Genomic DNA, 27,313 nt, shown 5'->3' on the forward strand with positions numbered 1-27,313 from the left:
TACAACATTTGCAGGTATATTATAACTTACAAATCACCAACAAAAACATTCATTTGCTCATAGGCCAAACTAAAGATGTTCTTACATAAGTGGGAACTGGATTCAGACCCCTAGAGCTCTCACTCTACCAATTACGAAACTACGATGAGATCTATGGCACTGCTACAGTTCTCATGCTTTGATTCTTTTAACCAACTCCCTTGTTCATGTTATGATTAACTGCTGATGATCTTACCTGTTTTCTGAACAAGGGACTGTATAGAAGAAAAGCAAAAGCACAGAACAAAAGGCACACCACAATAAAGCGTCTGAAACCATTTTCTGTTTTCATCTGGGAGTGGTTTCAAGATTCTTCCTGTTATACGTTAATGAAAGGCCAGAAGAACAGTCTAACACAGAACTTGGTAGCTGGAGGTCACAGCACTTCTCCAAGAGACCAGCACCTCCATCAGCACTGAAATCCTTCCAGAAATACAGTGTAATAAAAACTATGACAGGTGTGTAACCTGAAAAGCAATAATTTATTGAAAAACACAGACAAACTACAAGCATTAACGGGTTATCAAACACTAACTTGCTGTAGGGTGCAATAGATCAACATGTAATGCATATGCAGGGACCTGGACAAACTGAGCAGAGAACCTGACAAGCTACTTGGTAGTACCAGTCCTCTGCATATTAGACTGATCAGTATTTACTAATTTAGAACTGGCCCAATCCAACAACAAAATATACATTTAAGAGCAGAATTTGTGTCTTAATCTTTTTCTTTTTCTTTTTTTTTTTTAATTGAAAAATTGAGTTTAGAGCATAAAGTCTAACCCTAATTTGACACAAAATCCAGCTCAAGCCCAGTATCAGCTGCATGACTCAAAGTAACTTGCAGAACAATTAACACATACGCAAAAACTCAAACTAATATTGCTTGACAGTCTCTCACACTCTTTTCACAACTTTGTGTTAACTTCAGCACTCGCTGCCCTTCAGCTCCAAGAACTTAATGCACTCCAATGCCGCATCTCCAATGGAGTTTGATGAGCCAGTAAGATTCGCAGCTAAGTAAGGCATAAGATCTGATGTCATCTGATTGAAGTAATACACCTGTTTAAATAAAAACAACAGAAATTAAAAACCCTGGACTGCAATAGTTAGCCCTTTTATTTCAGAGCCTAGCTGAGAACTAAAGTTTCTGTGGATGAGAACAGAAGCACAAATGCAGTAGAAGCACTGTGAAAGTGAAGACAAGGCTCAGCAAAAAGACTTTTTATAGTCTTACAGTAATCAGAATGCCAAATCCTCTAGCATATATATAAATATACATAGCAGTGCAGCAGGAAACACTGTCTAACCTGTTACATACATCATAGAAATCACTGAATATCCCAAGTTAGAAGAGACACACGAGGATCATCCAGTTCACCTCCCACAGATGTGTTTTACAAACAATACCATTGCCAGTGAGAGATACTCAATGTTTTCAGAAATACACTTTCTGAATTTACAAAGGTAGAGCCTTTCCTTGGAAAACAACAGAGGAGAGGAGAAGGACACTGCTGCTTGTCCAGGGATGAGGTTCAAATTGCATAATTTCAGACACAGAAACTAAGCATTAAATCAGAACTAATTCCCTGGGCTTCCTCTGCACTCAGTGAAGGCAGACACACACCAACAAACACCAGGAGAATGCACATCTTCTAGAAGCTTATCTTATGATTGACTGGACTACACAGGCTGGGCCCAGAATGGCTCGAGAGCAGCCCTGAGGAGAAATCCTCAGGGGGTGTCAGTTGAAGAAAGGCTCTACATGAGCAGGCAGTGAGCACTTGCAGAAGGCCAGCCATATCCTGAGTTGTATCAAGAGAAGTGTGACCAGCAGGCTGGTGGAAGTGATTCTACCCATCTACTCTGCTATTGTGAGATCCCACCTGGAATACTGCATCCAGTTTTGGGGCCCCCAATACAAGGACATGGAGCTGCTGGAGTGGGTCCAGAGGAGGGTCACAAAGATTATCAGAGGGCTGGAGCATCTTCCCTACAGGGACAGGCTGAGAGAATTGAGGCTCTTCAGCCCGAAGAAGAGAATACTCTGAGGGGACTTCATAGCAGCCTTCCAGTACCTGAGGGGGTCTACAGGAAAGCTGAGGAGGAACTCGTAACAGAATGTAGTGATAGGACAAGGGGAAATGGTTTTAAACTGGAAGAGGTGAGATTTAGACTAGATATCAGGAAGAAATGCTTTACTGTGAAGGTGGTGAGACACTGGAACAGGTTGCCCAGTGGGGCTGTGGATACCCCTTCCCTGGGAGTGTTCAAGGCCAGGCTGGATGGGACTGTGAGCAATCTGGTCTGGTGGGACATGACCCTGCCTATAGCAGGGGGTTGGAACTACATGATCTTCAAGGTTCCCTCCAACCCAAACCATTCTATGATTCTATGATCCTCCAGAGCCACCAGTCTCTATTCAGTGCTCAGTTTGACTTCATTCCTAACTTTCATGTTGGCTGAATTTGGGCAAAAAACCAAGTTCTGCACAGTGGAATAAAGATAACCTAACAGAGGACTGGACAAACTGATGCCTTTATTGTTACTACTGTTCTGGACCATCAGCTCAAACGAGATTACATGCACATGCAGCATCACAGGAAAGGAGATGCAGATGAGGCCTTCAGAGCAACTCACCCTACAGGAGCTGCTGCTGTCACTGTAGATCTGGAATCCAGCACACAGGATTTCACTTCTGCAGTGTTCAGGAGAAGGTGGCATAGACGCCAGGGTTACTGACTTTACAGCTACTACGTAGGGTTCACTGCCATGCGAGCAGAAAAACAACATTTTTTTCCAAAAATATATTTTGAAAGATGCATGTAAAGGACCACAACTACAGTCTACAGTTTTGTTTTGTTTTTTCATGAGATGTCATTTTTATATTAAGGCAAATGCACTCCTGTATGCTTAAAATATGTACAAAAGCTCATTCGTTTTGAAAATGTTTCACTACACACTCCAATGATGAGGGCTTGCATGAAAAATCAAAGAATGATCACCTACATACAACATTTCCTTTCTGTTTGGCTTTGTGTTTTGTTTTTGTTTTTTTTTTTTGTTTGTTTGTTTTTTTCCCCATTTCCCCCAGCTCTCCATGAACCAAGTTTACAGCATCAGGGCCTTAGGTCTGTGGGGACATGGATATGGCCCCAGCAACAACAGACCTAATCCCATTCCCAGATGTGAGCAAAAGAACCCAAGCAAGGTACATCACTTCTAAACAGTATTCTGTACCATTTACATGAAGAATTATAGAATGTAAGAAATTACAGTGAAAATAAAGAATAACATACACAAAATAGACTAAAAAGCCCCATTTATCCATGTTTCATTATGCAAGAACTAAAGGAAATCTAATGAAAAAGAAAAATCAATCTACATTAGATCAATCAGCAGACTTCTTTAAACAACATTTAGCAGCAGCATTTTCTGACACAATAAATGTATCATGCTGAGGTATTGGTGAAGTCCAGGCATTTCCCTACTTCCTCCAGAATTACATTAAATATGACTACAAAGTAATAAACAAACAAACAAACACAAAAATGCTCAGTCATGTATTTCTGCACATGGACATGCTTTGCCAAGGTGCTGTTTGGAACTCTGGCCTGTTTTCTCTCATGATACACCATTCCTGTCACTATTAGGGAAGCAATGCTAGAATACACTAGAAATCTGTGATACTTTGAATTCACTTCACTGTGTGTCAACTTTGCAAAGCAGAACTGGTTGTGCAGTCTCAGGTACCAATGTGTACTTTAAATCAGCCACTCATCCAGTTTTTCTTAAGAAATCGGGTTTCTTTGCCATTGAAAAACAGGCACTGGTAGAGGTCAGCAGTAATTCCAACTATGGATCCAAAGCTCACAGCTCAACTTGAAGTTCTGTGCTCACCTGGGCTCAAGGGGCTGCCTTCGAGACACAAGAATCACAAAGTCCCTGGGCTGATGGCCAGCCATGGGTGGAGGTGGAGAGGTAACGTAATATATTTTGTCATCTTCACTCACAGCCTGTAGGACTTCACAAGTTCTGTAAAAGCATTTAGAACATGCATGTAGTACCTGTCATATGTAATAGTATCTCTTAAGAAAACCAACTGAGCAACATGTATTCCAGCCTAAAGTTCAACATATAGTTTTCCTGCTGATACACCAAATGTGTGACAGGAATAGAGAAAACCTGAGTTTTAATGCAATGCATCATCTGACACAACATTTCTGGTCCATGAAACAGGAAAAAGTACTGTAGAATGCTGGAGCAAGGTCTTAAAAGTCCATATTTTGCATACTACTCATTCCTATTTGGAATGAGATTATCTTTCATGCCATAATTCTTGCTGACTGACCAAACACTGCCCATTTGACACATCACAGGAGTGACGATTAGGAAACATTAGCAAAATTTTATTCAAAGCTGTGATCTGCTGTGTTATCCTGGCCATCCAGGAGGACGTACTCTTTCTTGGAAGTGCTGATCAGTATCTGTCGGTTTCCAGTATAAAAAAAGAAACTCCAGAATTTTCCTTTCCTGTGGCAGTAACTGACTTCACTATTTTCGCAAGTAAATGAGGCTTCATGACAGCTTTAAGAAACCCAAAATTCTGGCTCTACATATGGAAAAGCAACATCAATTTTCTTCAGATTTCATTTTTTTTTCCAAGCCATTAATGCAGCAGAAAACACCAAATTTTAAATATTTTTCCACTTATTTTCACTGTGTAATAGAAGTCTTCCAAGGCAGAATAATTAACTGAAAAAGCTTCTATTTTAAGAAAACATTTACCTAGTTAAATTAGTATCATATCAATTCAATTTTGTCTGGTCATTTTTCTACATAATATAAGGCAAAGGAAACACCTTTTACAGATATTCTGAAACCCATTCAGACACACTGTGGAAGATGTTATTTTCCTTAAAATGGGCATCTTGAGGACAAACATGATGGAGGTTTCAGCTCTGTCTTCTCACAGACAGTGTCTACCATATATGAACATCCAGTTATATACAACCTTCTTGTTAACCTTTCTAATATACAACTATCTAGGCATGGAATTTTGTTCACTTTTGTGAAAAGTAACCTCTGTCCCTGCTTTTGTGATGGGCCAGGGCAAACTTATTTTTAAATCAGGTTTTGGAGAAATTAAATTTTGTTTTCAAGGGAAAAGCCCAATCCATATTTTGACTAATGAATCTTTAATGACATCTTCCTACACCAATTTATTCTTAATTAGGTAGAAAAGTGTCAACATCTCAAAAAATACCTGTCTCAGAAAAGGTTAGTTGTCAGTGGATTTGAGCAGTTTTAAACAAAGGTAAGTTCTTACAAGAAATGTTTGTCCCATTGCTGGCGGTACATGAAGTTAGACAAAAGGGAGAAAGCTACATGCGATACTGTCTTTACTTGCATTTCTACTTTGAGTGACAGGACATCACCATCCTCATGGGTCCATATTTTTATCTGGAAAAGGTAACAACGTATTAAAAACACAACTAATTTTGCCATACAATACAGCACAACATAAAGTCGAATACACTGACAGCACAGTGACATCACACAGTTTTAACTGCATCAAGGTTGAGATAATTCCAGAAATTGCAGATTTCAGAGTAGCATCCACTGGATGCAGCACTGGTGAGCAAAAGCAAGCTGGAGTTAGCCCAGAGTACATGAACTGGGCATTCTCACACTACATGTGAGGCAACACAGGCTTCAGCAAAACAAAATAAAACAATCGACTGCTCTCACTGCCTCTGGGATTTTGGGACATATCCAGCAACCCCTGGCACTAAAGCTTTGGGAATCTGAACAGAATCAGGTTTTTTGAAAAGCACTCTCCATGTTTTAGAAGAGATGGTTTTATACAATATATGAATTCCCTACTTCCCTGGGACATCTCCCCAGCCTATGAAGTACAGCAGCTTGTCTTTAAAGGATATGAAGATGTTGGAACAGGTAGGTAGTAGAACTCAACTACTGTAGCCCCCTTCATCCACACAAATCAGTCACACAGTGACGGTACACCAAAACATTATTCAAAATGTGGTTGTGCCTGCACTGTCCTATGCTTGCCAAACATTGTCCTGATATTTTGGGTCTGTATATCTGAACCCTATTGAGGAGACTTCAAAAAAAGTCACTTGTATATAAAAATGTACACACAACGCTTGCCCAAGAATGGCTTGGGTGTTACACAAACCCTGTAAAATGGAAATAGATGAGCTGGAGAGAAATATTAGAACTGCTAGTATTAGATCTGTTAATTTGCTTCTCAAATCCTGGAGAGTTTTAACAGATTTTCATTTCTAAGTGATACAAAATTCATAAGCTTCATCATCCCTGCCGTTCTTTTTGCCAAGTTAAAAATTAAAAGTCCATGGGTCTAGTGAGCATTTATGCAACATAGACTCTTTATGTTCATTTATTTTCATGTTTTGGAACAGGGAAAAAAAAATTCAAAAAGTAAGGCAGCAAACAAGTCATGCACTCTTTCTTCAAGACTTCAGAATCACAAAATAAAGCGGGAGTAACAGCTGTTAAAACCTGTCTCTGTAAAGTGAATACTGGTAAGGACAACATGGCATACAGGCCTACAAGTCTTGTGGTTGTGTGTTTAAGAGCTCACAGCACCTCCTTCTACTTTCAAAACCACTCAGCCAACTTGAAGTCACTCCGGGGAAAAATGAGAATACAGATGGACAGATAATGCCCAGTGTCTCAATCTGACTTTCTCCACCACGAGTGCTGTCATCTGTGTGGTGTATGTGCTGATGGCTTTTAAATACTGGAACAACGTACTTACAGAACTAGCAGTGTTTGCCACCACTGAATTCCTTCCGATTTACATATGCTCTAACACCAGCTGCATATTGACCAGATTGCTGAAGTTTCACAGACTGTGACATGCAGGAGTTGAGACTAACAGACTGTAATATTCTCTTCTTGTCCCAAAACATCTCAGAATCTGCATGATCTTTAATCTGCCGCCCACTAAACATACTTCAGAAAACAAACTAGATTTTTCTCCAAAGTTTTCTTAATGTTTTTCCAAACAGGATAATCTCAATTTACAACTGGCTTACATAAGACTTCTAAGGAATTCTGGCTTACGACACCAGTCCTAACAGTAGAAGTGATTTGCTGCACACTTCTGTACTTTTAATAGGAAAAATGTAGGAAAAAAGAAAAAGAATCAAATGACCTCCTGAAAAGACAAAGATTGAAAAATATGGTAAATATACTGCTGCCACCTGCCAACTGGCAATAGCTAATTAAACCTACGTCAACATAATGTCTGCTACTTAGAAGTACTTCCCAAGCTACAAAGCTGGTAAAGGCAGCATATTATAGACTGTCATGCATTCTGATGATAATTCTCCTCTAAGAATCCCAAAAGATCCTTAACAGCATTGCCTACACAAGGATGTCCAAGCTTGGTGTTTTACTAAAATCAGAGACTGGCAAAACCACAGAAGTACTTCACCTGTGCCAAAGAAAACCCTTCAGAGGTTTCAGTTATGTTTTCACATTCTCCTCTTGCTCAACATCCCAACCATGGCTTCTTGCAAGCCTGCTCTGTAGAGATCTCAAGTTCTTTGTTCACTAGCCATGCATTCTATCAGACCACCATGCCACTCTCAGGCTGAACAGTGCTCTGGACAAACAGCTTTTCAGCCTTTCAGGGTAACTCTGGAAGTTTTGTTTTTCAGTCCTAGCCAAAGTAAAACCAAACACTGCCATTTCAGTGCATTTGCTTACAAATGTAAATCCTTGCTTTCCTCCACCCATTTCTTACTGAGAAACACAACTAAATGGTCATGTAGCTACATACTTACAACTATGTACTTACATTATTCAGTGTACTGGTTACTTCCCATCCCGGTTTTGCTGCCAGGTATGTCAGTGTAGCTATATTGCTGTAACTCATATATGCCTGAAATTTAAGATATATGTCTGAAAATGAATGGTAAAGCCACAATAAACATTTCAGAAATTAATGCTCTTCTTTTTATTTTTTTTATTTTTTTTTCCTAGTCATTGCTTCCAAACTGCAAAAAAATGTAAATTTCCCATAAAAGCTTCCCTTCCAGAATATGCAGCCCAGCAGTTTCTGAATCAAATATCTTCAGTAACTAGATTATGTGCTCACAAGGCTGATGGCAAAATAACCCTAATTGAACAACTACAAAATACCACTTTGGGTTTCTCCAATTACAGATCACTGCAGTGAAATTGTGACCACCCAAGAGTTAGTTCAGGTAACCTCTGAGACTGCTAAATTAATGGTTTTGTCCATGTTTCCCCTAAGTAATTAAAACCTACTAGAAAATTAACCTCCTCATTGCTATCAAGCTGTGGTCTACCATGTTAGTTGCTATACGAAGCAGGCTCAGAACAGAGAAAGCACAAACATATCTATTATTTATGAATGTCTACACTGGATAGAGCTCTCTTTTAAGCACTATAAAAGTGCTTAAAAAGAGTCTTTAATGAAAGGTTTAAATTTAATACCAAATAAATCTAAGTATCTCACTTTTAGCAGTGAGTGCATAGTTATACTTATTGTCTTGCAGAAAACAAATCTAGTGCAAGATTATGACTCCACATACAGAGATTCCACTGTCAATAGCAAATCTCCTCCTGGATTATATTTCTTAATTATTTATTTACTTTGAGGTGTAATAGAAAAAGACCTTGAAAATATTTCCAGGAGCCACTGAGAATTTAAATACAATGAAAATCTAACCACAATTCCAACCTGAAACAACATTTCCAGTGTGCACAAATTCACCTAAGCTCAGATTCACTGCTTTTTAGTTTATGGCACCGGCAGATTCTATGGCTTTGCATATCCAAGTCAGAAATGCATACCCTTTAGGCAGGAATGAACACATTTTCACCTTTATTTCCTTCAGAAGCAAAGTTTACCTTACTTCATTGTTTACCTGTCTGTTCACATTTCCAGGCCTTTCCTCCAGCTCACTAGAAACAGTAAAACTCCACAAGTTCTGAGAACTTTTTAAAAGAAAGGCACACTGGGACGTAAATCTTCAGGAGACCTGTCTTCATTACAGCTCTGCTACTTAAGGGACTATTTGGTAAAAAGTTCTATCTTAGAGACTCATATTCTGTACAAAACTTGCTCTTTCACTGATAGGTAAGGAACCTTTAAGAATACAAAAATGCTCATTTTATCACACACATCCATTCTTCCACGAACAACACAATACTCCAGTACAGCAAGTACAGTGTGGAAACTGACAACTCTTTTACACACACAAAATGTGTACACCGTTTTACTCAGGTAGAGGGTAGGACATATTCTAAAGATCACCTCATTGCTTTTCTCCCATAGATCATAAGGTTTGTCTTCTTTAGCAGACAGCATGTACTTCCTAACAGAAAGTTAAAAAAGAAAAAAAAGCAGAATGAAACAGTTATTTACACTTGTATTTTCATACATATGCCCAAATCTACCAGTTCTATAGGCTTAAGTGCCTTCCAAATGCTTTACAAATATTTTACCAACTCCCCCTTGCACAATATGCTTGCAGTAACTCCTTTTTCCCAAAGAACATGGGGGAGACAAAAATAACCTCAAAAAAAATAAAAAAAATGCTTACGGGGTGAGTAGTCCGTAATAATTTGATGCAACTAAGGCAAAACAGTCTGGATAGTTAAGCAACATAACAGTCATGTTTGAGCAGACTTAGGAATTCTTAACAAATTATCAATTTTTAGTGAACTTACTGAAAATAATGAGTTTTCAAAATAAAATTTTCTCTGTTGTCCAACTGTACCTGGCTAGTCGAATTCTCTTTCGGGCAATAGCTCCATGGAATCGCCTCACACCATCCTTGACAAAGACAAGCAGATCATGACACATCTGATTACTTTAAGGGACACACAAGCGCACAAAACAAATAAACAAACAGACTAACAAACAAATATAACACATGGACAAATGCCATGAATTCATGATCATTATATAAAGAACTGTACTCCATATAAAAGTGTTTATGAGGGCAGATCATTTTATCAGGGTGGACAGTGATAGGACAAGGGGGAATGGTTGTAAACTGAGAAAGGAAAAGTTTAGGTTAGATATTAGGAGGAAGTATTTCACACAGAGGGTGGTGGCACATTAGAACAGTTTGCCCTAGGAAGCTGTGTACTCCCATCCCTGGAGGCCAAGCTGGATGTGGCTCTGGGCAGCCTGGTCTGGTGGTTGGTGGCCCTGCCCATGTCAGGGGGGTTGAAACTGGATGATCGTTGTGGTCCTTTTCAACCTGGCAATTCTATGATTCTATGATTCCGTGATACGTTGGACTTTCTCCAGATTAACCTGATCCAGTGGTTTACTTTTGACTTGACTTATTCCCTTAAGTTACAAAATCAATCCAATAAAAAAAATCATATCGCAGCAGCATACTCCTAGCACTTTGGACCTGACGCAGGGTCAGCCACGCAGTGTACCACAATTACATTCTACTCCTTCTGAAATGTGGCATCTAGCAAAATAAACTATCAATCCAACTCATCACCACCTAGTTTTCAAAGCATGCCAGACATGTAGAAGAATTTCTATATCAATGCATGTTCACTGAGGGCAAAAACCAAGCACAGTGCAAACAGATATGCCTTGCCTTTCAAAGAAGTGGGTCTTTCCCTTTCCTTACAACTGCTTTGCCAGGGAGTATTTTTTTTTGAAGCACGGAAGAGACCTAAGAGTAAAAACTGAACCAAACTGTGCTCAACAAGACTCATTACTGTGAAGGATATGATACTTTGTGAAGAGCTTTTTGTTTCCTTTAAATAGCTGACATGCAGCTTTTTCTCGAATAAGCTGAATCTCCAGATTACTGCATCTCAGCCTTTCTTATATCTCAGACTAATAATTTCAGCTGCCACGTTCAGTCTAATAACTACTGGAAGTTTAAATAACCTCGAGCATACTTTCCATTTTTCCTAGACTTGCTTGCTTGACTGTGTGGGAAAGAGTATAGATCCTCTTATCTTGACATTCAATTTGTGGATGCCCCTCTAAGACAAGTCTTTTAGGGAAACGCTGTTCTTCTGGCACAAGTTAAGATGCTGTAGGCTTTTTTCCCCTATTTTTTAAGAGTAGGAGTCAGTCTTTTCTCTGGAAACAGTCCAAGAGTGAAGCAGGAGTGAATCTTATGACTTCACCTAATACACAGGATACATTGATGTTAAAGAATAACTTCATTTCTGCCTATGCTGGTCTCTAAAAATCTGATTAATTGGGGTATTTAGCTAATGACAGGTGATAACAAAAAATTCAACAGTGCTTACACTGCTCTCATTGCCCAGTGAACTCCTTTCAAGGAAACACACGCTTTTGTTTCCATGCCAAAAGAACTGGAAAGCCTGCTCATGTCATGAGATTTGATTCCCAAGGTTTTCTCACTAACTCTATTTCTTATCATCCTTAAGGATTTTCTAAAAATAAGAATTCATTTAACATTTCTAGGTTTTGCCAGTTTCTTGCTGTCTGGGCATCTTCTACAGTCACTGGAGACTAAACAAGAAAAGTGGAAAACATGCACAGAAGATTCTCCTTCTCTCTTCATTCCCTAAATACAGAAGTTCTAATGATGACTACTCTCCAATGCACTTGTCAGTTTTGGATGTCTAAAGAGATAACAATTAATTCTGTAATCAGAGCCAAACACTTTATTTACAGGCTTTGTATGTTGCAAGAAGAACCATTCAAGTGCCCTATTTAGCCCCTGCTTTCCCAGCAAGTCTACAGTGGCCACTTGTGTGAACATGCGGTGTGCTGGGCAGGACTACATAATTCCATGCATACATTCATCCTAGTATAAGGACAATAGCTGACCTTAGTAATAGGTTTGATTCTGGGGAAAGTGAGCAGCTCGCCTTTGTCATTCACAGAGTTAAAAATGAGAAATGCGCTGTTAATATGTCGTGCTTGGTTCCTGATCCATTCTTCACAGTTGTAAGCCTCGACACGGACACCAACCTCCACACTGAAATAAAAGCTCAAATTAATCATTGAACTACCACAAGTGATGCAGAAGTAGCACAAAGATATACTAAGAAGGACTGATGAGTGTTCATGAAGCCTTACACAAATACTTCTGCAGGACACAAAATAAGTTATTCCGTATGGACAGATGCTTTTCAGAAACAAATAAAACAGAATAAAATAAAATAAAATAAAATAAAATAAAATAAAATAAAATAAAATAAAATAAAATAAAATAAAATAAAATAAAATAAAATAAAATAAAAGGTAACACTAAACAAGTAGAATGAGTAAAAAGAGAATAAACTGAGCTAAATAGCAAAATATAAACAACAGTGAGAAAACTGAGATCTCACAGCAAAAGTGAGCAGGACAGCATTTATCTTACATTCAACAAAAGAATAACATGAAGAGGCGACCCTCATGTACATACAGACCAGGGGATGAAAGGAACCCTGAAGAAAGGAATCTGGGAGCTCTGATGATTGCAAAGTGAATGTGGGCCAGCAGGGTGCCCTAGCAGCCAAAAGGACCAAATGTACGCAGGGCTGGGTCAGGCACATATATAAGCACATATGTACAGCCACATCTTTCAAAGTCCCAGTTGCAAAATACTTCATTCAGTAAGGCAAAATAACTACTAGCTAAAAACCTGAAGCATGCAGTTATTCAGGTGCATATGAAAAGCCTTACCTATTCTGAAATGTATTGTTCACAATTGCATTGAAGACAAGGCGGTCACCCACAACAGATGGACCCCAGAACTTAAACATATTGACAGATTTCAAGATGGGATATGAACGACAAAGGCGGCTGAAAAAGAAACAAAAGAAGCAGAGAGCAAATCATCCAGTCACGTTAAAGAACCTCCTTTGTTAAGTATGATGCCAGCAGTGATTAGAGCATACTCCATAACACACCAAAATACAGTTAAAGTGATCAGCTCCAACAGCATTTAATTCAAGCTTCAAACATAATGCTACTAATGATACGCTGTTTCACTTTCAACACACTTTACAAACGCTAATTAATTCTCACTGTTTGTTATTACTTTCTTTTGGTGCCAGACCATGAATACCTCACCTTCAAAGCAACCACCTACTTCACAAGTAGTTTCATTAACATCTGCATTGCTGCATGGGGAGCAGGTTGATGCTCAATATGCAAAAATGCTAAATCATAAAGCCTTTAAGCAATTAAAGAAACCTGAATATAAAGCTTCAGCATGAGAAACAATGTTCAAAAAAGAAGAAATGATGACCTATTCTTGACAATGTTGAAATATTTTTGCTTTTTTGGCAAACGTTTTCTGCTCATGCTATATAAATAAGAATAAAAAACTACTAATAAAACCAAATGCACATATAGTTTTAATTAGCACACACAGTGGGATAGCAAGATGTCGAATCAATTCCTTGCCAATACAGAAACCCTGACCTGTTTAGTTAAATACTAATATTAAAAAAAGATACTCTTTTCTGTGTCCAGTTGTATAGAGCTCCTTTCTTGTGTCAGACTTGATAAAACTTGAGTTGTTTTGTTTGGTCCTTTCAAACTGTCTGTGACATTTTGTGGTAGAATTATTCTGGTCTAGTATTAAAGACTGCACTCTTTATATAAAGAGCGCATAAGCACGGCTGTTCCCTGGACAAGGGCACTGAAGGAACAGATACTTTATTAAAACCAAGCTACATAGCTAAAATAATAATTTTGCCACACTGTGTCATCCACACTGGGGAATTCCAACAACCTAACTGTTCTCTGTGCTCTGTGATTCTACTAAATGTAAGAGTTTGTGGAATTCCAGGGCGAGGGTAGGGGGAGGAGTGTCTAGTTTGCAAGCCCTCTAGAGTGGGCAAAATTTTTGTTTCTTCAGCAGTTCTGAAGTGTAGTAAAGGCCCAACACTTGGCAGACACTGTTTTGTATCACATGAACACTCTACGTGAATGTCACTAATTTTCACACTCTGAAAAAATACGCTCAATTCCCATCTATGTGTGCAAATCTCCTCAATTAAGAACTGCATACTGAGACTAGGTTTTCATTGTGCAGTTTTTATACTTGAAAATACAGTTTTGTAGAATTCTTAGCTTTTAACTCAATTCCACTCTGGAAGCTAACACTGTGGAAACTAATGTTCCAATACTGTTAAATGCACACAATTATCTGTTGCTAATTAATTGACTGGTACATCTTTTTAATAGACTTAGACATTCAAATGGCTTTGTAATTTCATTAAGAATAACTTGCTCTTCTGATTTAAAACATTCAGCGGTTATCTCATTTAGAAAGTTCAACATAAAGCTGCAAATACAGTATTACTGAAAATAAACAGAGTAATAGAACAGAAATTTGGCCTAAATATTCTGTTCCTCCTGGAAAGCTATGGCCTGAATACTTCTGGAAGTTTAAGACATAAGAAGTGACTGATCTGACTCAAACAACCACTTACCATCATCTGTAAGATTTTCATCTATCATGCAGACAAAAAAGAGGGAAGAGAAGGTGAGCAACCTTTAAGATGTCCCTACAAATTTACCTTTTCAAGTGTTAGCCCTCCTGCTCCATTTCTCTGTCAAAATCTGTGGCCACAGTAGCTCCTAACTGGCACATTCAAAGGTCACATCCAATTACAAGTGCCCACAGAAAAGGTTTCTAGAAAGCTAGCTGCTTCTCAAGCAGAAATCACAGCATCGCTGTTTTCAATCATCCTTTGTCATCAGTTATTAATCTTGAAATGTTCAACATGACAAAGCATGTTTGACATTCATTATTCCAATGAAAACGTTTTCGGTACTTGCTATGCTGATGGTTCCCTTCACTTTTTAAAAATAAAATACAATTCTCATTAGGTCAAATGAAAACAAGCAAACATTTTGGGTCAAATTATGGCATGAATCTGAAGCCTTTGAAGCCAATGAAATTGCACAACAGTAAGGTCAGTGCATTCTCATGTTAATAAATCAAGCTGCTCTAACTAAGGAAAGCGTGTAGGTTGCTCCAAAAGTAATGCCTCCTGTTTAATTCTATGGAAAATATAACAGATACAAACAGCACACCACCACCACTTCATAGAGAAAATTCTCAGCTATGAACCACTATTTCTCAAAATAGTCACCATGAATTTTCAACAGTGATGAACAAAAGCCTGCCTGCAGCACCCAGAACAATCTGCATAGCCATCTGGAACATGGTTTGTCCTTCACACTGCTGTCACCGCTGCTGAAAGGCACCACCCACCACTCACTGTGCTCAAAGCCACTGGTTGGTTTCTGTAAATGCCCAGCAAATGTCAATAAATGTCACTGGGTGAAATTTTTTCCACATGGAGTAATTCACTTACACACTTTTGCTTCACATGCGCTGCCATGTCAGATGCTCCTCTGCTGCCATCTGTCGCACAGAAACAAAATCTAACAGTATTGGCAGGAAGATCCAGCCTCTACTGCCATATCACCAACAACTGTCTTTAGTGACATGGACCAACATAATGAAATATGAGGCATTACTTTCAGAGCATCCTACATCAATTCCTAACAATACAACTACTGTCTCCAAGTCAGAAATACATGAAAAATGAATGGGAAAGTAATTTAATTATTGAAGTTAAAAAATGAAAGCAAATCTAATACCCCTGCAGTTAAATAGGTCACTGGGTATGCAAGAAGAATTCAAACTGAAATTCAAGCGTTGCTTACAAAGAAGCTTTGTATACCATCCAAGAACAGGGAAGAAGAAAAACAACGGCTCAGATTCAGAGGAAGAAGAATTTAATGACAATATGCCCAGGCCATAATGACAAGCAACGCTAGACAGTGTCACAAAAATATTTTGTATAAAATATCAGAACCCACAGGATGTGGGACTTGAAGGGGCTGAAAGGCTAGGCGACTTGTGGAGGTTAAACATCCATTCAGTGTGTGCATCAATAAAAAAGAACCTGGTTCTTCTGATTCTTCTTCCCTGATTTACTCCTTCCTCTGGCATAAGGATTTGCAGACCACCATTTAGAAGTCTCTCTATTTTTGGCTATCCATTGAAATAGGGCCAGTATGAGTTTTATTCTGACTTAACAACTGCCTCTGTTTTTAAAGCACTGCACCAACCACAAGGAGGCTGGGTTTCTATTCCTATTCCTAATGCCAACTTTCTCCAGGGAGTTTCAGGCAAATAATGAAGCCTCTTTTGCATTAGGGTCTGCATGTGTAACAGAGTGAACAGAACATGACTCCCACAGAGGTGTGGCAAGCTGTGGTAAATGTACCACATAAACAGCTTGAAGAACTCCTGCAATCTTAAGAAGAAAAGGCAAGGAGATTTGGATCTACTTTTTTCATGTAATAAATCCCACTGAAACCTTATTAAATTGGAGGAATACATCCACTTAGAAACATATACGAAGAATATGATGAAGAAAAGTACCTTGCTGAAATACTTGCCACTGTCTCCATCCAAGCCATGATCTGACCACCAAAAGTGTTTCCATGATGGTTTGCATGAGGAGGTTGGACAAGCTCAATACTCTGTACATGAGTAAGGTCAGTTGAAAGAGCATTTTCCTCTTCAGAAGTATCTGAAATATAGCAGCAATGTACAATAAATTATTTCAGCTATTGACTCTGATAGTCAAAAGGAAAATACTCCCAGTTACTGAACATGCCATTTGCCTCAAATACACTGAATAAGAAAAGTGAAAAAAGGAAGACAGGGGAAGACCTCTGTTCTTTCTAAGGGCAGAAAGACAGTGATGATTTGTTCTGTTCAACCATGCTAGCTAAACGTGGTGGATGATGCAGCCCTATGTCTATGACCACAACAGCACAGCGATCCTCCCTTCCCAGGCTATCTGCTCTGAAGATGTTGCATCAGAAGCAATAACTGTAAAGTCTGGTTAGTTGAGAACACATACAGTCAACTGTCAGAGCCAGTACTTGTATTATGCATGGTTGCTATGCATGATCTCTAATGGATACTGTTAAAACTGTTTGTCACGTATTCAACTGCCTTTCACAGACTTTGACCATTGTGTATGATAGGCATCTGTGCATATGTGACAAATTAAGGTTGGAGTATGGCATGATTACTGCATAACCTGCTACTTACAGATTTTTCATTATTAGAAACACTCCAGGAGGCACAAAATAAGGAGAGAATACAGATGTGAATTAACCTTCTGCTACTCAAGCATTTCCAATTCCACTTTCAAGTGACTAGTCACTTTGCTTTTCCAGTCCTATTTTTAAAGAATGCTTTTAGGCATGAGATGATGTCAGTAATTTAGAAAGCACACAACCATAATACTTGCTACTTGACCTGAATTGTACTTTTGAATTTTGCCCTAATTAACTAGCTTTATGATTATATAATTCTGTGGACACATTTGACTAACCTGAACTTTGGAACTGCATAAGTTGTTACATAACATCTATTCAGAAGACAAACTTCACTTTCTGAATATGCTATCTGGAAGCCTCTAATGCAGTACTTTCTTCTCTCTTTCTCCTATTTTGCTCATTCTGTCTCCTGAATTAGGTGAATTTGTGCTTACCATGATAAGGTCCTTCCAGAAAACATCTAGGCAAGGCAGTGAAATAAAGAGCAGCTTCTCTGATCTGTCTTCCATGGGATTGAGCCACTTTCTATGAGGCAATTATCAATGGACCAAATACTTCTTTTCTTGTAGTAGCCTCTACACAATCTTATTAAATCAAGACTATAATTCATATTTAAAAGATGTTTCATCTTTCCTTAATAACGATACATGCTGATCACTGCTTTTATTCAGCTACAGTTCAGAACTTCAAAATATGAGCAGATTTCTTAAAAATGTGCTAGTAATTTCCTTCATGTCCTTATATATAGCAACTTTGGTGGTGTACAACTGCTTTTAAGAAAAGAGACTTCTACCAGAAATAAAGATTAACTTGTTTCTTGACCAAATTTTTCTAGCTTGCTCTGAGGAGTTCAAAATTTCTAACCTGTTTTAACAATTGCATAATGAATAATACTCTACATGTTGGAAATATCTCAGAGCAGGAACACAGTTCCCAGTGCTTTATTGCACAGACAGTCATATTCATGAATAGATTTCATCCTTCTTTCTACCTTATAACTAGTCCTACAGGACTTTATTACTGTATTGCAAGGTTCTGCATGATCTGTTAAGCATTACACATAATCTCTAAGAAGATCCACATTTCACACCTACTCAACATGTACTTAGCCTTCAATCCTGCTTGTTAAATCTGGAATGTCTGAAGGACAAAGAAATACTATTTTATTAGTGCAACTATCCAACACAGCATCACAGATCTGGCACACTCTTTTCAACATGATACCACCACCTCAAGAAGCTATACTCAGATGTTTGAACTGCTCTGTAAGTTATTTATTCCATGTTCCATACTGACCACAGTGGTCACCTTCTTTATTACTCTCCTGCATTAGGTTCTGGAAGACCTCTTGATAGCCCAGTCGGATTCTTTTCCTTTCAGTAGCCAGGGCATGCTCCAGATAGTCTTCTGCAGACAGAAGCTTTACAGGTTCTAATTCAATCTATACAAATAATAATGATAATAAAAGGCTCTTAATTCCACAATCATACAGTGCACTTTGAACTCAAAACAGCATCAGCATTTTCAATAATCTTTTGTTATCAACTGTCCAAGATTACACATCTGATCAATACAAACAAGCACAGAGCTAAAGTTCAAGGGATTCCATGTTATCTTTCCAGAGTCATTTGTTAAAACCCAGTGAAATTCCTTTAGCTTTTATACGTACATATCCATAATGACACGTGCAATTTAAACAAACAATCAAATAAATAAGAAAAAAAAAAAAAAAAAAAAAAAAAAAAAAAAAAAAAAAAAAAAAGACCTTAATATATCACTCGTGTGATTTAGTTTCAAGATTAGGCTCCAGAAGCCTTAAAATAATGCACAGGCTCTGTAACACAGACAAAATCAATATTTTGTGTCATGTGGTACTGATGCTACTATTTCTCAGTCTTAGTGTCCATACTCAAAATACTTTTTTAGTCTCCTTGTCTCATCTCTGATCTTACTCAAGAACTTCCTTTCCATTTCCAAATGTTCCAGCTGAAAGATTAAGATGGTGAATGTAGCTGCTGCTCTCTGCACAGCTTTAGCATCAGGAAAAAAGGGCTTGAAAAAAAATTGTCCTTTAATTTCCCCAACACCCTGATTTGTAGTGGAATTAGAACTGAAGTCTTGAATTCTCTCTGGGCGGTCCTGTCTTAAACCTAATCATAGTTAATGATCACCAATTTAATCCTGAAATAACCTCCCTGGAAATTTGGGCTAAAGGTAAATGAGTTAATGCCATGGCTATGATATCAAATGTTTAATAAACAATCCTTACCTCATCATATTTTAGTGCTCTCAGATTAACCAATTTAGCCATTAACCTTTCAGAGGTAAACTGAGCTTTATTTTTGGTTAAAGTGCTCTGAACTCTTTCTTCAGCAAGTTGCCATGTATTGTTGCAGAAAAGAAAAGAAACAGCTGGGGTCCTGGGCCATCAGGTGGGAGGCAAACATGCCAACAGCAGGGGGCTGGAACCAGGTGGGCTTTAAGGTCCCTTCCAACCTAAGCCATCCTGTGATTCTGTGATTCTATGATTCTGTGACTACTCTGCCAATCTCCTGTCAATATTTTAAAAAGACAGATGCATTTTTGTAACACTTTAAAAGAGTCAAGAACGTCAGATATTAAATATGATTCTAGCAATTTGTGTTATGAAGAGAAACAAACTAAGGCAGGTTATTAAGAACATTTGAAGAATATACAGCGTCTCTCACAGGAAAATATTAGAAGAACAATGCCTTCTGGGCTCAACAGTGGGAAGGCCAAACAGTACCGTGACTGATATCTGAACACCTCCAGGGGGCCAGACAGCGAGGAGAATAAACAACAGTGGCATTAAAGCTATTTAACACGAATGCTTAAGAATTAATTTACACTGGAAGATAGATTAAAAAATTTCTTCTATCTGAATAGTGGTGACTTTGAACAATCTCTTCAAAAAACTTGAAGAATAAAAAAAGAAAAAACAAATATATGAATGCCCAAGACCCTTACATGTCTGTAAAGAAGATGCTGCAGACTCATAGGGATATTTCTTCCAGAGCATACATCCATTAAGACTGAGCCCTTATAATGGCACCAGTCCTACTACTAGTAAATGTGCAACACAAAGTTAATTACAAAAAGGTTAAGAACTTCAGAGTAGTTGTGGAAAAAACACATTGTCAGGACTTTATGCTGCTTTTCTACTACTGAACAGAATGGACTCTTATTTGTGCTTTCCCAGGTTTCACAATATAAAATTTGCACTGTTTCAGAGAAACTTGGTCCCAACTTCAACCACAGAACAAAACAGAAAGAGTACCTTTTCAGCACCAACTGGCTTGACTACATACGTTGCATATGCCACACTCACAATTTTTTCAACATTAGTCAAAACATCCTGCACTGTAACCTTGATGCCAACCTACAGGGAAGGAGGTAGTGAGACAAAGGGACAAAAAAAGTAATTACAGCATTGTCAGTTGAATTGAGATAAAGCAGTGCACTGTGTATCAAATTAATCACATCCTGTCTTTTAAACCTAACGGAAGAACAAAAGTAAAAAGACTGATCTGCTACGACTGACAGAGCTCTGAACATTTAAGAATATCAATATTTAGTATATGAATGCTTCCTACCAGTTGCAGGGTAAAATAAAAAGTAGGACAGACATTTAGTTTATGGATATCTTATCACCTGTGTATTGTTTGGGAGTTCTCATCCAAATCTACTACCTGTATGAATAATTAAATCTTTATAAACATGCAGAACTCTTGAAGAAATTCAATTGAACCTCTGAAAAAGGTCTGATGTGCATCAAACCTTCTGATGTTTCATTTTTAAATTGTGGAATACATCTTCTAGAATACACATAATCTCCACTGATATTAAGAAAAGCTGGACTTGAGCAGAAGTCAGAAAAAAAGTATCCTTAAGGCTCAATTCTAATTTCAAGTTATTGGGCAATGCACTGTTACAGTATGAAGAACATGCACTCCATTGAGAGAAATATTCTCATATCACGAGTTTCAAAAATCCTTAGAACTCCACATATTCAGTAGAGCCTGGCTTTGACCCAAAGACTCCTTTGAGGTTAATTGCTTTGGACTGGACTAACACCATCTATCACATCCTGTCCATAATACCTGCCAAATATTCTAAATCTTCAGGGCCTAGTTTCTACTTTGATTATTTAACAGGCAACATGGAATTATAACAGTCATTATGAAACTAGAGTTTCATTAGGTGGTTCTGTTGTTTACAGATCTATAGAAAGTGCTTTTCTGAGTAAGGCTGGGCCCTTGTTGCATTCCTCCTCCCACCTCTTCTCCATACTTCAAGCATCATTATAAATACAAGTGGTAATCTCTTACCTCCATGCTGGTTTTGAATGCTCTGTTCACCCTTGCTTTGATGGTAATAACTTGTCCAACTCTGTTAAGAAGAGTAAAATCTTCTTACGGTGTGTAATCATGCAGCTTAATAATGGTTTGCACCTCCCTCCCTCTCTAGGTATCCATGATAGTAGAGAAGAAAATCTCTGGATGAAACTGTCACTAGCTGTGATCAGTTTGTACCTTCCATTGTGCACTGCAATGCAGTGAAAAAGGTTAAGCGCAATTATTTGTAAGTCAGGCTTCAATCATTCTCAGTATCATGCTCAGTAATGATTTCAGTAAGTCAGAAAGCAGCGTAAGATTATCATTCAGTATCCTTGGTACCTGTTTGGCATCAGGTATGCCCAGCACCCAAGTCTTCAAGAAATTTTGGCCTAGATTCTGCTTTTGTTCAAAGGCATATTTTGCCACAAGTTACACCAAGTTACTGAGTATATCTAGCTGCAAAAGTGCATGGGATATGCTCTATATACATTCTCTAGCACACACATACATAAACACTATGAAATACTTCAAATCTGTGCTCTATTCCCAAATGCTCTTTTAAGTTTCTGAAGGACATGGAAGGAGTTTACTTTCTGTGTTTTGCTCGTGCAGGGCTGCAGCATGTCCCCTCTGTCCCAGCAGCATACTTCTGAACAACTACTTCTCTTTTTCATTTTCTACACAGAATATCTAAGCAGAATAATATATTTTCATCAATATAAAATCAATTGGCTGTGAAAACATATTCTTTCCTTACGGAACTTTAAAAATGCTTCTTATATACTGATAACAAGACTGACTCTCATTTCTAATATCCAATTAGAAGTTTAACAGAAGAAGTGATGAATTCTGCACCTGACACAGTCTGTATGTACAGATGGAGGGATGATAGGCTAAGAGCAGAGATGCAGGAAAGGATCTGGGGGTTCTGGTGCCAGCAAGATGAATGTGAGCCAGCAGCATGTCCTGGAGCCCAAAGGGCCAGCTGTACCTGGGATGCATCACACTCAGCTCTGCAAGGGGAGGAGTTGTGCCACTGTGCTCTGCATTGTGCAACCCCCACTTGTGTGTGGGCTGGCAGTTTGAACGGGACAGGAACTGTCAGAGACTGCCCAGGGGAAGGCTACAAACATGGAGAAGGGTCTGCAGGAAAAGGTAAATGGGTTTGCTCAGCCCAGAGCAGAGGAGCTGAGGGGAGACCTCATGGCGGCTGCAGCTCCTCACAGGGAGCAGAGGGCAGCGTTGAGCTCTGCTCTGTGACAACGATAGGGCCCGAGGGAACGGCATGGAGCTGTACCAGGGGAGGGGCAGGGGCTTAGGGAAAGGGTCTGCACCAGAGGGTGGTGGGCATGGCACAGCTCCCCAGGGCAGTGGGCACCGCCTCTTTTTGAGAACATCGCATAACAGAGGCTGGAGAGGTATGACTGGGTCTGTTGATGTTTGAGGAACTGCAGAACTTGAAGGAAGTATATAATAAAGTTGGATGTGATCTCACTCAACCTGAGGAGGTAGCTTTGCAAAAAGACAGGTTTGGATTTCAGAAACATGAGACTGCCTGACTGACTTACATCTCCCCAGGTACTCAAGCCTGTCTACATGAACTCACATTTCATTGCAGAAGCATGTCCTCTGGGGTCCATGGCCATATCAGAAAATAAAGATGTCAGAATGGACACCATAAGACAGTATGATCAGGAAATGTCTTTCTATGTACTTTCAGAGATGTTTCAAAATGGAATTTTTTACACTATATCATGTATTCTGCCTTTGGAAAAACCAATTTATCTAAGACAAGACAGCCGATTAGCTAGGGCAGAAGTCACAGAACATCACACTTTCTCTTGTTACTGGCAGGAGGAGTCTGAAATCTATCAGAATGATTCACAAGCAGAGTATTAGCAAAAATGAATTGTCATTTACAGTCAGGCTTTCTTACTACCACTGAGCTGCTGCATTTTAAAAGACAAGGAAGAAGGATTTATTTGTTATCATGACATAAAGCTGAGTTTTGCAATATATGGATGTACCATGAAAAGTTGTGTTTCCATGCCAGTTGGCAAGATATAAGCATAGAAGAGTTAATCCCTACAGAATACACGGTAATCTGAGTTAGGAAAATGAAACCTTACAGCCTGCAACTTAAAACTTAGAAAATACAAGAGTTCTCTTACTCAAAATGTATGTATAATCTGGTGAAGTTTTGGAAACGTTATGGCTGACCTGAGGCTGAAGAATAGTTACTGAAATGACTTCACAGTTATTAGGCTTGTGCATAAATTAATGTTAATAATGAAAACCTGGCACTGTAAGTGGAAGCAGAACAAGAAAAACAGTTAGAAACAAATCGGGAAGGACAGTATCTTCTTTAGAAGCTTGGGTCTGAAGCTACTGAAGTCTGAAATACTGTGCCAGAAAGAGAAACATTACCCTGACTTCATTTGCAGGACCCTGTGATTACAGTTTTCATGAACAGACTTTCTTCCTAGGGAAAAGTTTTGAACCACAGAACAAATACAATGAAGACAAACATTTTAGAGCTTCTTGTACAACAGATGAAGAACACACTGTGATTTCAGCATGACCACATTCACCCACTGTACTACTGCTTCAGGTTCTCACCTTTGAAGCCACTAGTCTAAAAATCTGTTGTTCAGTGTGAGTGAATGCTTATTTTACATTCATGTATTGTTTTCAACTGCCATCGGCTGTACATCTGGCAGGCAGTGTTTCTTGGCTTGCTATCACAATCACCCCTGCGTGTACACAGGTAAGTAAGCAGTTCTCTCCCATCTGTGCCATCACTTACGTACTCATAAATTTCTAGTTTATAAGGTGAAAATACACAAATAAGAAGTTCATAGGCCACTTTTCTTCTTCTGTTTGTGTCTTGCTGTTGCACTAGCTCAGGTTCTGTAATGTGACAAACTTCCACACATAGTTTTGCCAATTTAATTGTTAGTAAACCACGACTTTTACATAACTGGCTCATTACAGCATTAGCTACAAGTAATGGCTCTAAGTTCATGGCAAGATAAAGTTTAGAAAACAAGGTGCTATTTCTTCCTACAGTATCTTTTTTTTTTTCCTTGGAAAACCATGAAAAATGCTTTTTAAAAAACTGTTTGCCTTTTAAGCACCATACTGCTTTGTAGTCTTAGTAAGTATTATATAATTACAAATGCAGAACATCTGTTTTGATACAAGATTTCTTTTTTTAGTAAAAGTTGAAAGAAAGATGGTAAGAAAAAGCATTTGTGATACAAATGATAGAAAAAAATCATACAGTAACTCTAATAGGGTATTCCTTGTTTAGTGAGATTAGTAGTCGTGTAGCGTCCACATGAACTACAGCCAAAGATCACTAGGCCACTGGTTTCTCACCTGGTATCAGCGTTGCCAGGTCAAATAAGTACAGATTATTTTGGACTTGAGAAATTGATTTGCTTCTAGTAGCGTCAGACAGGAAGGAGCAATCTGGAGACTGAACCTTGTAACTTTGGAGAGTTCACTGGCCCATTCTACTGTGATTTTACAATGCCTCAGTTTATCCCTGCCAAATAAGAAACTCTGGAGTGAAAACATTTGATGATTGCTAGCTGTTTTTGTACCTGGCAGCCTCTTCAAACTGTATGTCATCCATAGATGCTGTCACACAAGACACACCAGCATGTTTCTCAGCTTCAAAAGAGACACAGAACACAGAGTTACTACGCGGCTCCAGCAGCAAACCATTCACCCATACATTCACATTTGTGAACGAGAGACAGAGATGAAATGCAGCAGATCCCAGTTTGTCTTGTGATCACCCCAAAGAAAATATGCAGACCCTTCATAAAAAAAGGGAGATAAATAAGAGTAATACTTACCATTAAATAAGGGTAGTATCAGGAGATGAGTTTGGATGACTAAACTGATTCTCCTGAGTTTGAAAGCTCTATTTATGGTCTTCTGCTAAAAATGGACACTCTGATATAAGCACGTTCCAGGACAAAAAGTATTAGTAGGTCTACAGCAATCCCAGCGATCACCTCAAAACTAGGATGCTGTGAATTTTGGTTACATTATATCTGCATAGAAGCTTTATGTTACATGAGAATTCCGAGACAAAGGAAAATGATTTACTGCCTTGGTAGCATGGTCACAGCAGTGGCCTAACAATATTTTTAGTGAACTGTGCAAGAATAAACTTGGAAAAGTAAGACAGAGGATGGTGCACATGTTATCACAGTACCTGAAAAATTCCCTTTTAAAATATGGTGGTGAAACACAGGAAGGCACTCATGAGGAACACCACTGAGGTGAAGAGGTCCCTATCAACTAAGAGGCTGGAGTTGTAATAGAAGATGATGAGTATGATGGTGATAGATCATAACCTCAGAAGTGGAGCAAGCAGCAAGTTGAGTTAAGTCTAAAGCAGTAGAACACAGAACATGGGAGGTGTGATGCAGGTGCTGGCAACTGCAGTAGGCACTAGCACTGGGAAAAGGTGCTAAAGCAAAAAAAATCCATGTCTGTCATGTTCAGCGTGTTGTGACACAGGACTCAAGCAGTAAAAACCGTCTGTGTGCAATGGGATGAGTGGCATGACTGACTGCTGCTGTTCTAAGACAAACCAAGGAAAAACAGGTAGAGAAGGTGGACTGAAAGCAAGTTTTGCAGTCAGTCTGCAGCTGATTAAGATCACAGATTCACTTGCAGGCCAGGAAGCAAGCACCAACCCTGATGCATAGCTGGGACTCGGTTAGGGGCTTTCTGTAGTGAGGAACCTTTCAAAAAGAGAATTTTTAAGAGAGAAATAACCAAAAGGCCAAACACAAAGCAATTCCTTAGTGCTATATCACACCTCTTAGCAAACCTGCAGTGGACCTGAGAGGTGTGCCGGCTGCTGCTCCTGCATCCCACTGCTTTCTCCCTCTGAAGGGTTATAGAATCATAGAGTCATTTGAGTGGGAATGGGCCTTTAAAGGTCACCTCATCCACCTCCCCTGCAAGGAACACAGATACCTACAGCTACATCAGGTGCACAGAGCCTGGTCTAGCCTGTACATACAGCTGCAAGGCTCCAGCATGTTACTCCAGCACAGCCAGCACACAGCCGGGCACAGCAATGCCATGAGAGCACGCGCTCCCCACATCGCACTGCTCTCCACGAGGCTTCATGTACTCAAGTGTACACGGCTGCCGGCAGATCACTATGTCCATAAGCCATCACAGAGATGTTAAATGTTCTTCAAGTGGGAGGCTTTTTTTTACCCTTAAGTTAGGGGCTCTCTTTCCCTCCCTCTAGTACTTCTCATTGCTCCATCCCTGACTCTCCCTCCACTGCCCTCTTTTGCTTTTTGCTCTCCCCACTCTCGCAGCTCCCTCTCAGACCCACCAGCCCCCTCGAAGCCCAAATCCCCCGGGCCTCACGCGGCCCCTGGAGGCAGAAGGCCGCCCACCCCCGCCGAGCGCGGTGCGTACGAGGGTCTCTAGGCGGCAAATGGCTGCGGGGACGCCTCTCCCGTTCGCCGCGCTGCCCGGCCCGTTTACCTGCCAGGCAGGCGGTGGCGTCCATCCACTTGAGGAGCTGCCCGGCGCTCAGCTCCCCGCGGTGGTTGGCGTGGGCAGGCAGGACGCTCTGGCACATGGGTACCCATCCGCCCGCCGCCCCGCTCCGCTCCATGGCGCTGCTCCGGGCAGTGTCGGCCGAGGCCGGCTCGCAGCGGTCTCCACTCCGTTGGCCGGGCTGGGCGGGCCCGTCCCGCCCCAACGCCCGTGTGTGAGAGGGAATCGCCCCCTCTTG

At 39.5% G+C, this 27,313-nt stretch overlaps 1 protein-coding gene across 4 annotated transcripts; it reads right to left on the minus strand.

The window, feature by feature from the left end:
• Positions 1-503: 503 nt before the first annotated feature.
• ACOT12 (acyl-CoA thioesterase 12) lies at positions 504-27,268 on the minus strand. 4 transcript variants are annotated; one of them, XM_072359508.1, is made up of 15 exons: positions 27,061-27,268; positions 24,910-25,078; positions 21,520-21,580; positions 20,469-20,570; positions 18,467-18,611; positions 16,479-16,629; positions 12,749-12,868; positions 11,906-12,056; positions 9,843-9,898; positions 9,377-9,437; positions 7,892-7,975; positions 5,369-5,502; positions 3,940-4,074; positions 2,680-2,806; positions 504-1,101 (listed from the first exon to the last, which is right to left on the minus strand). In XM_072359508.1, exons 3-15 carry the CDS (start codon positions 21,523-21,525, stop codon positions 967-969), a joined length of 1,407 nt encoding a protein of 468 aa, XP_072215609.1. In that variant the 5' UTR covers positions 21,526-21,580; positions 24,910-25,078; positions 27,061-27,268; the 3' UTR covers positions 504-966. The 4 variants fall into 4 exon arrangements, with proteins under 4 accessions (XP_072215609.1, XP_072215607.1, XP_072215605.1 ...); XM_072359506.1 differs by lacking the exon at positions 24,910-25,078 and adding an exon at positions 25,137-25,206 and having other exon boundaries at positions 18,479-18,611; positions 27,061-27,253; XM_072359504.1 differs by lacking the exon at positions 24,910-25,078 and adding an exon at positions 25,137-25,206 and having other exon boundaries at positions 27,061-27,253.
• Between the last annotated feature and the right edge of the window lie 45 nt (positions 27,269-27,313).

The sequence above is a fragment of the Excalfactoria chinensis genome, chromosome Z (assembly GCF_039878825.1).
Source record: "Excalfactoria chinensis isolate bCotChi1 chromosome Z, bCotChi1.hap2, whole genome shotgun sequence".
NCBI lineage: Eukaryota > Metazoa > Chordata > Aves > Galliformes > Phasianidae > Excalfactoria > Excalfactoria chinensis.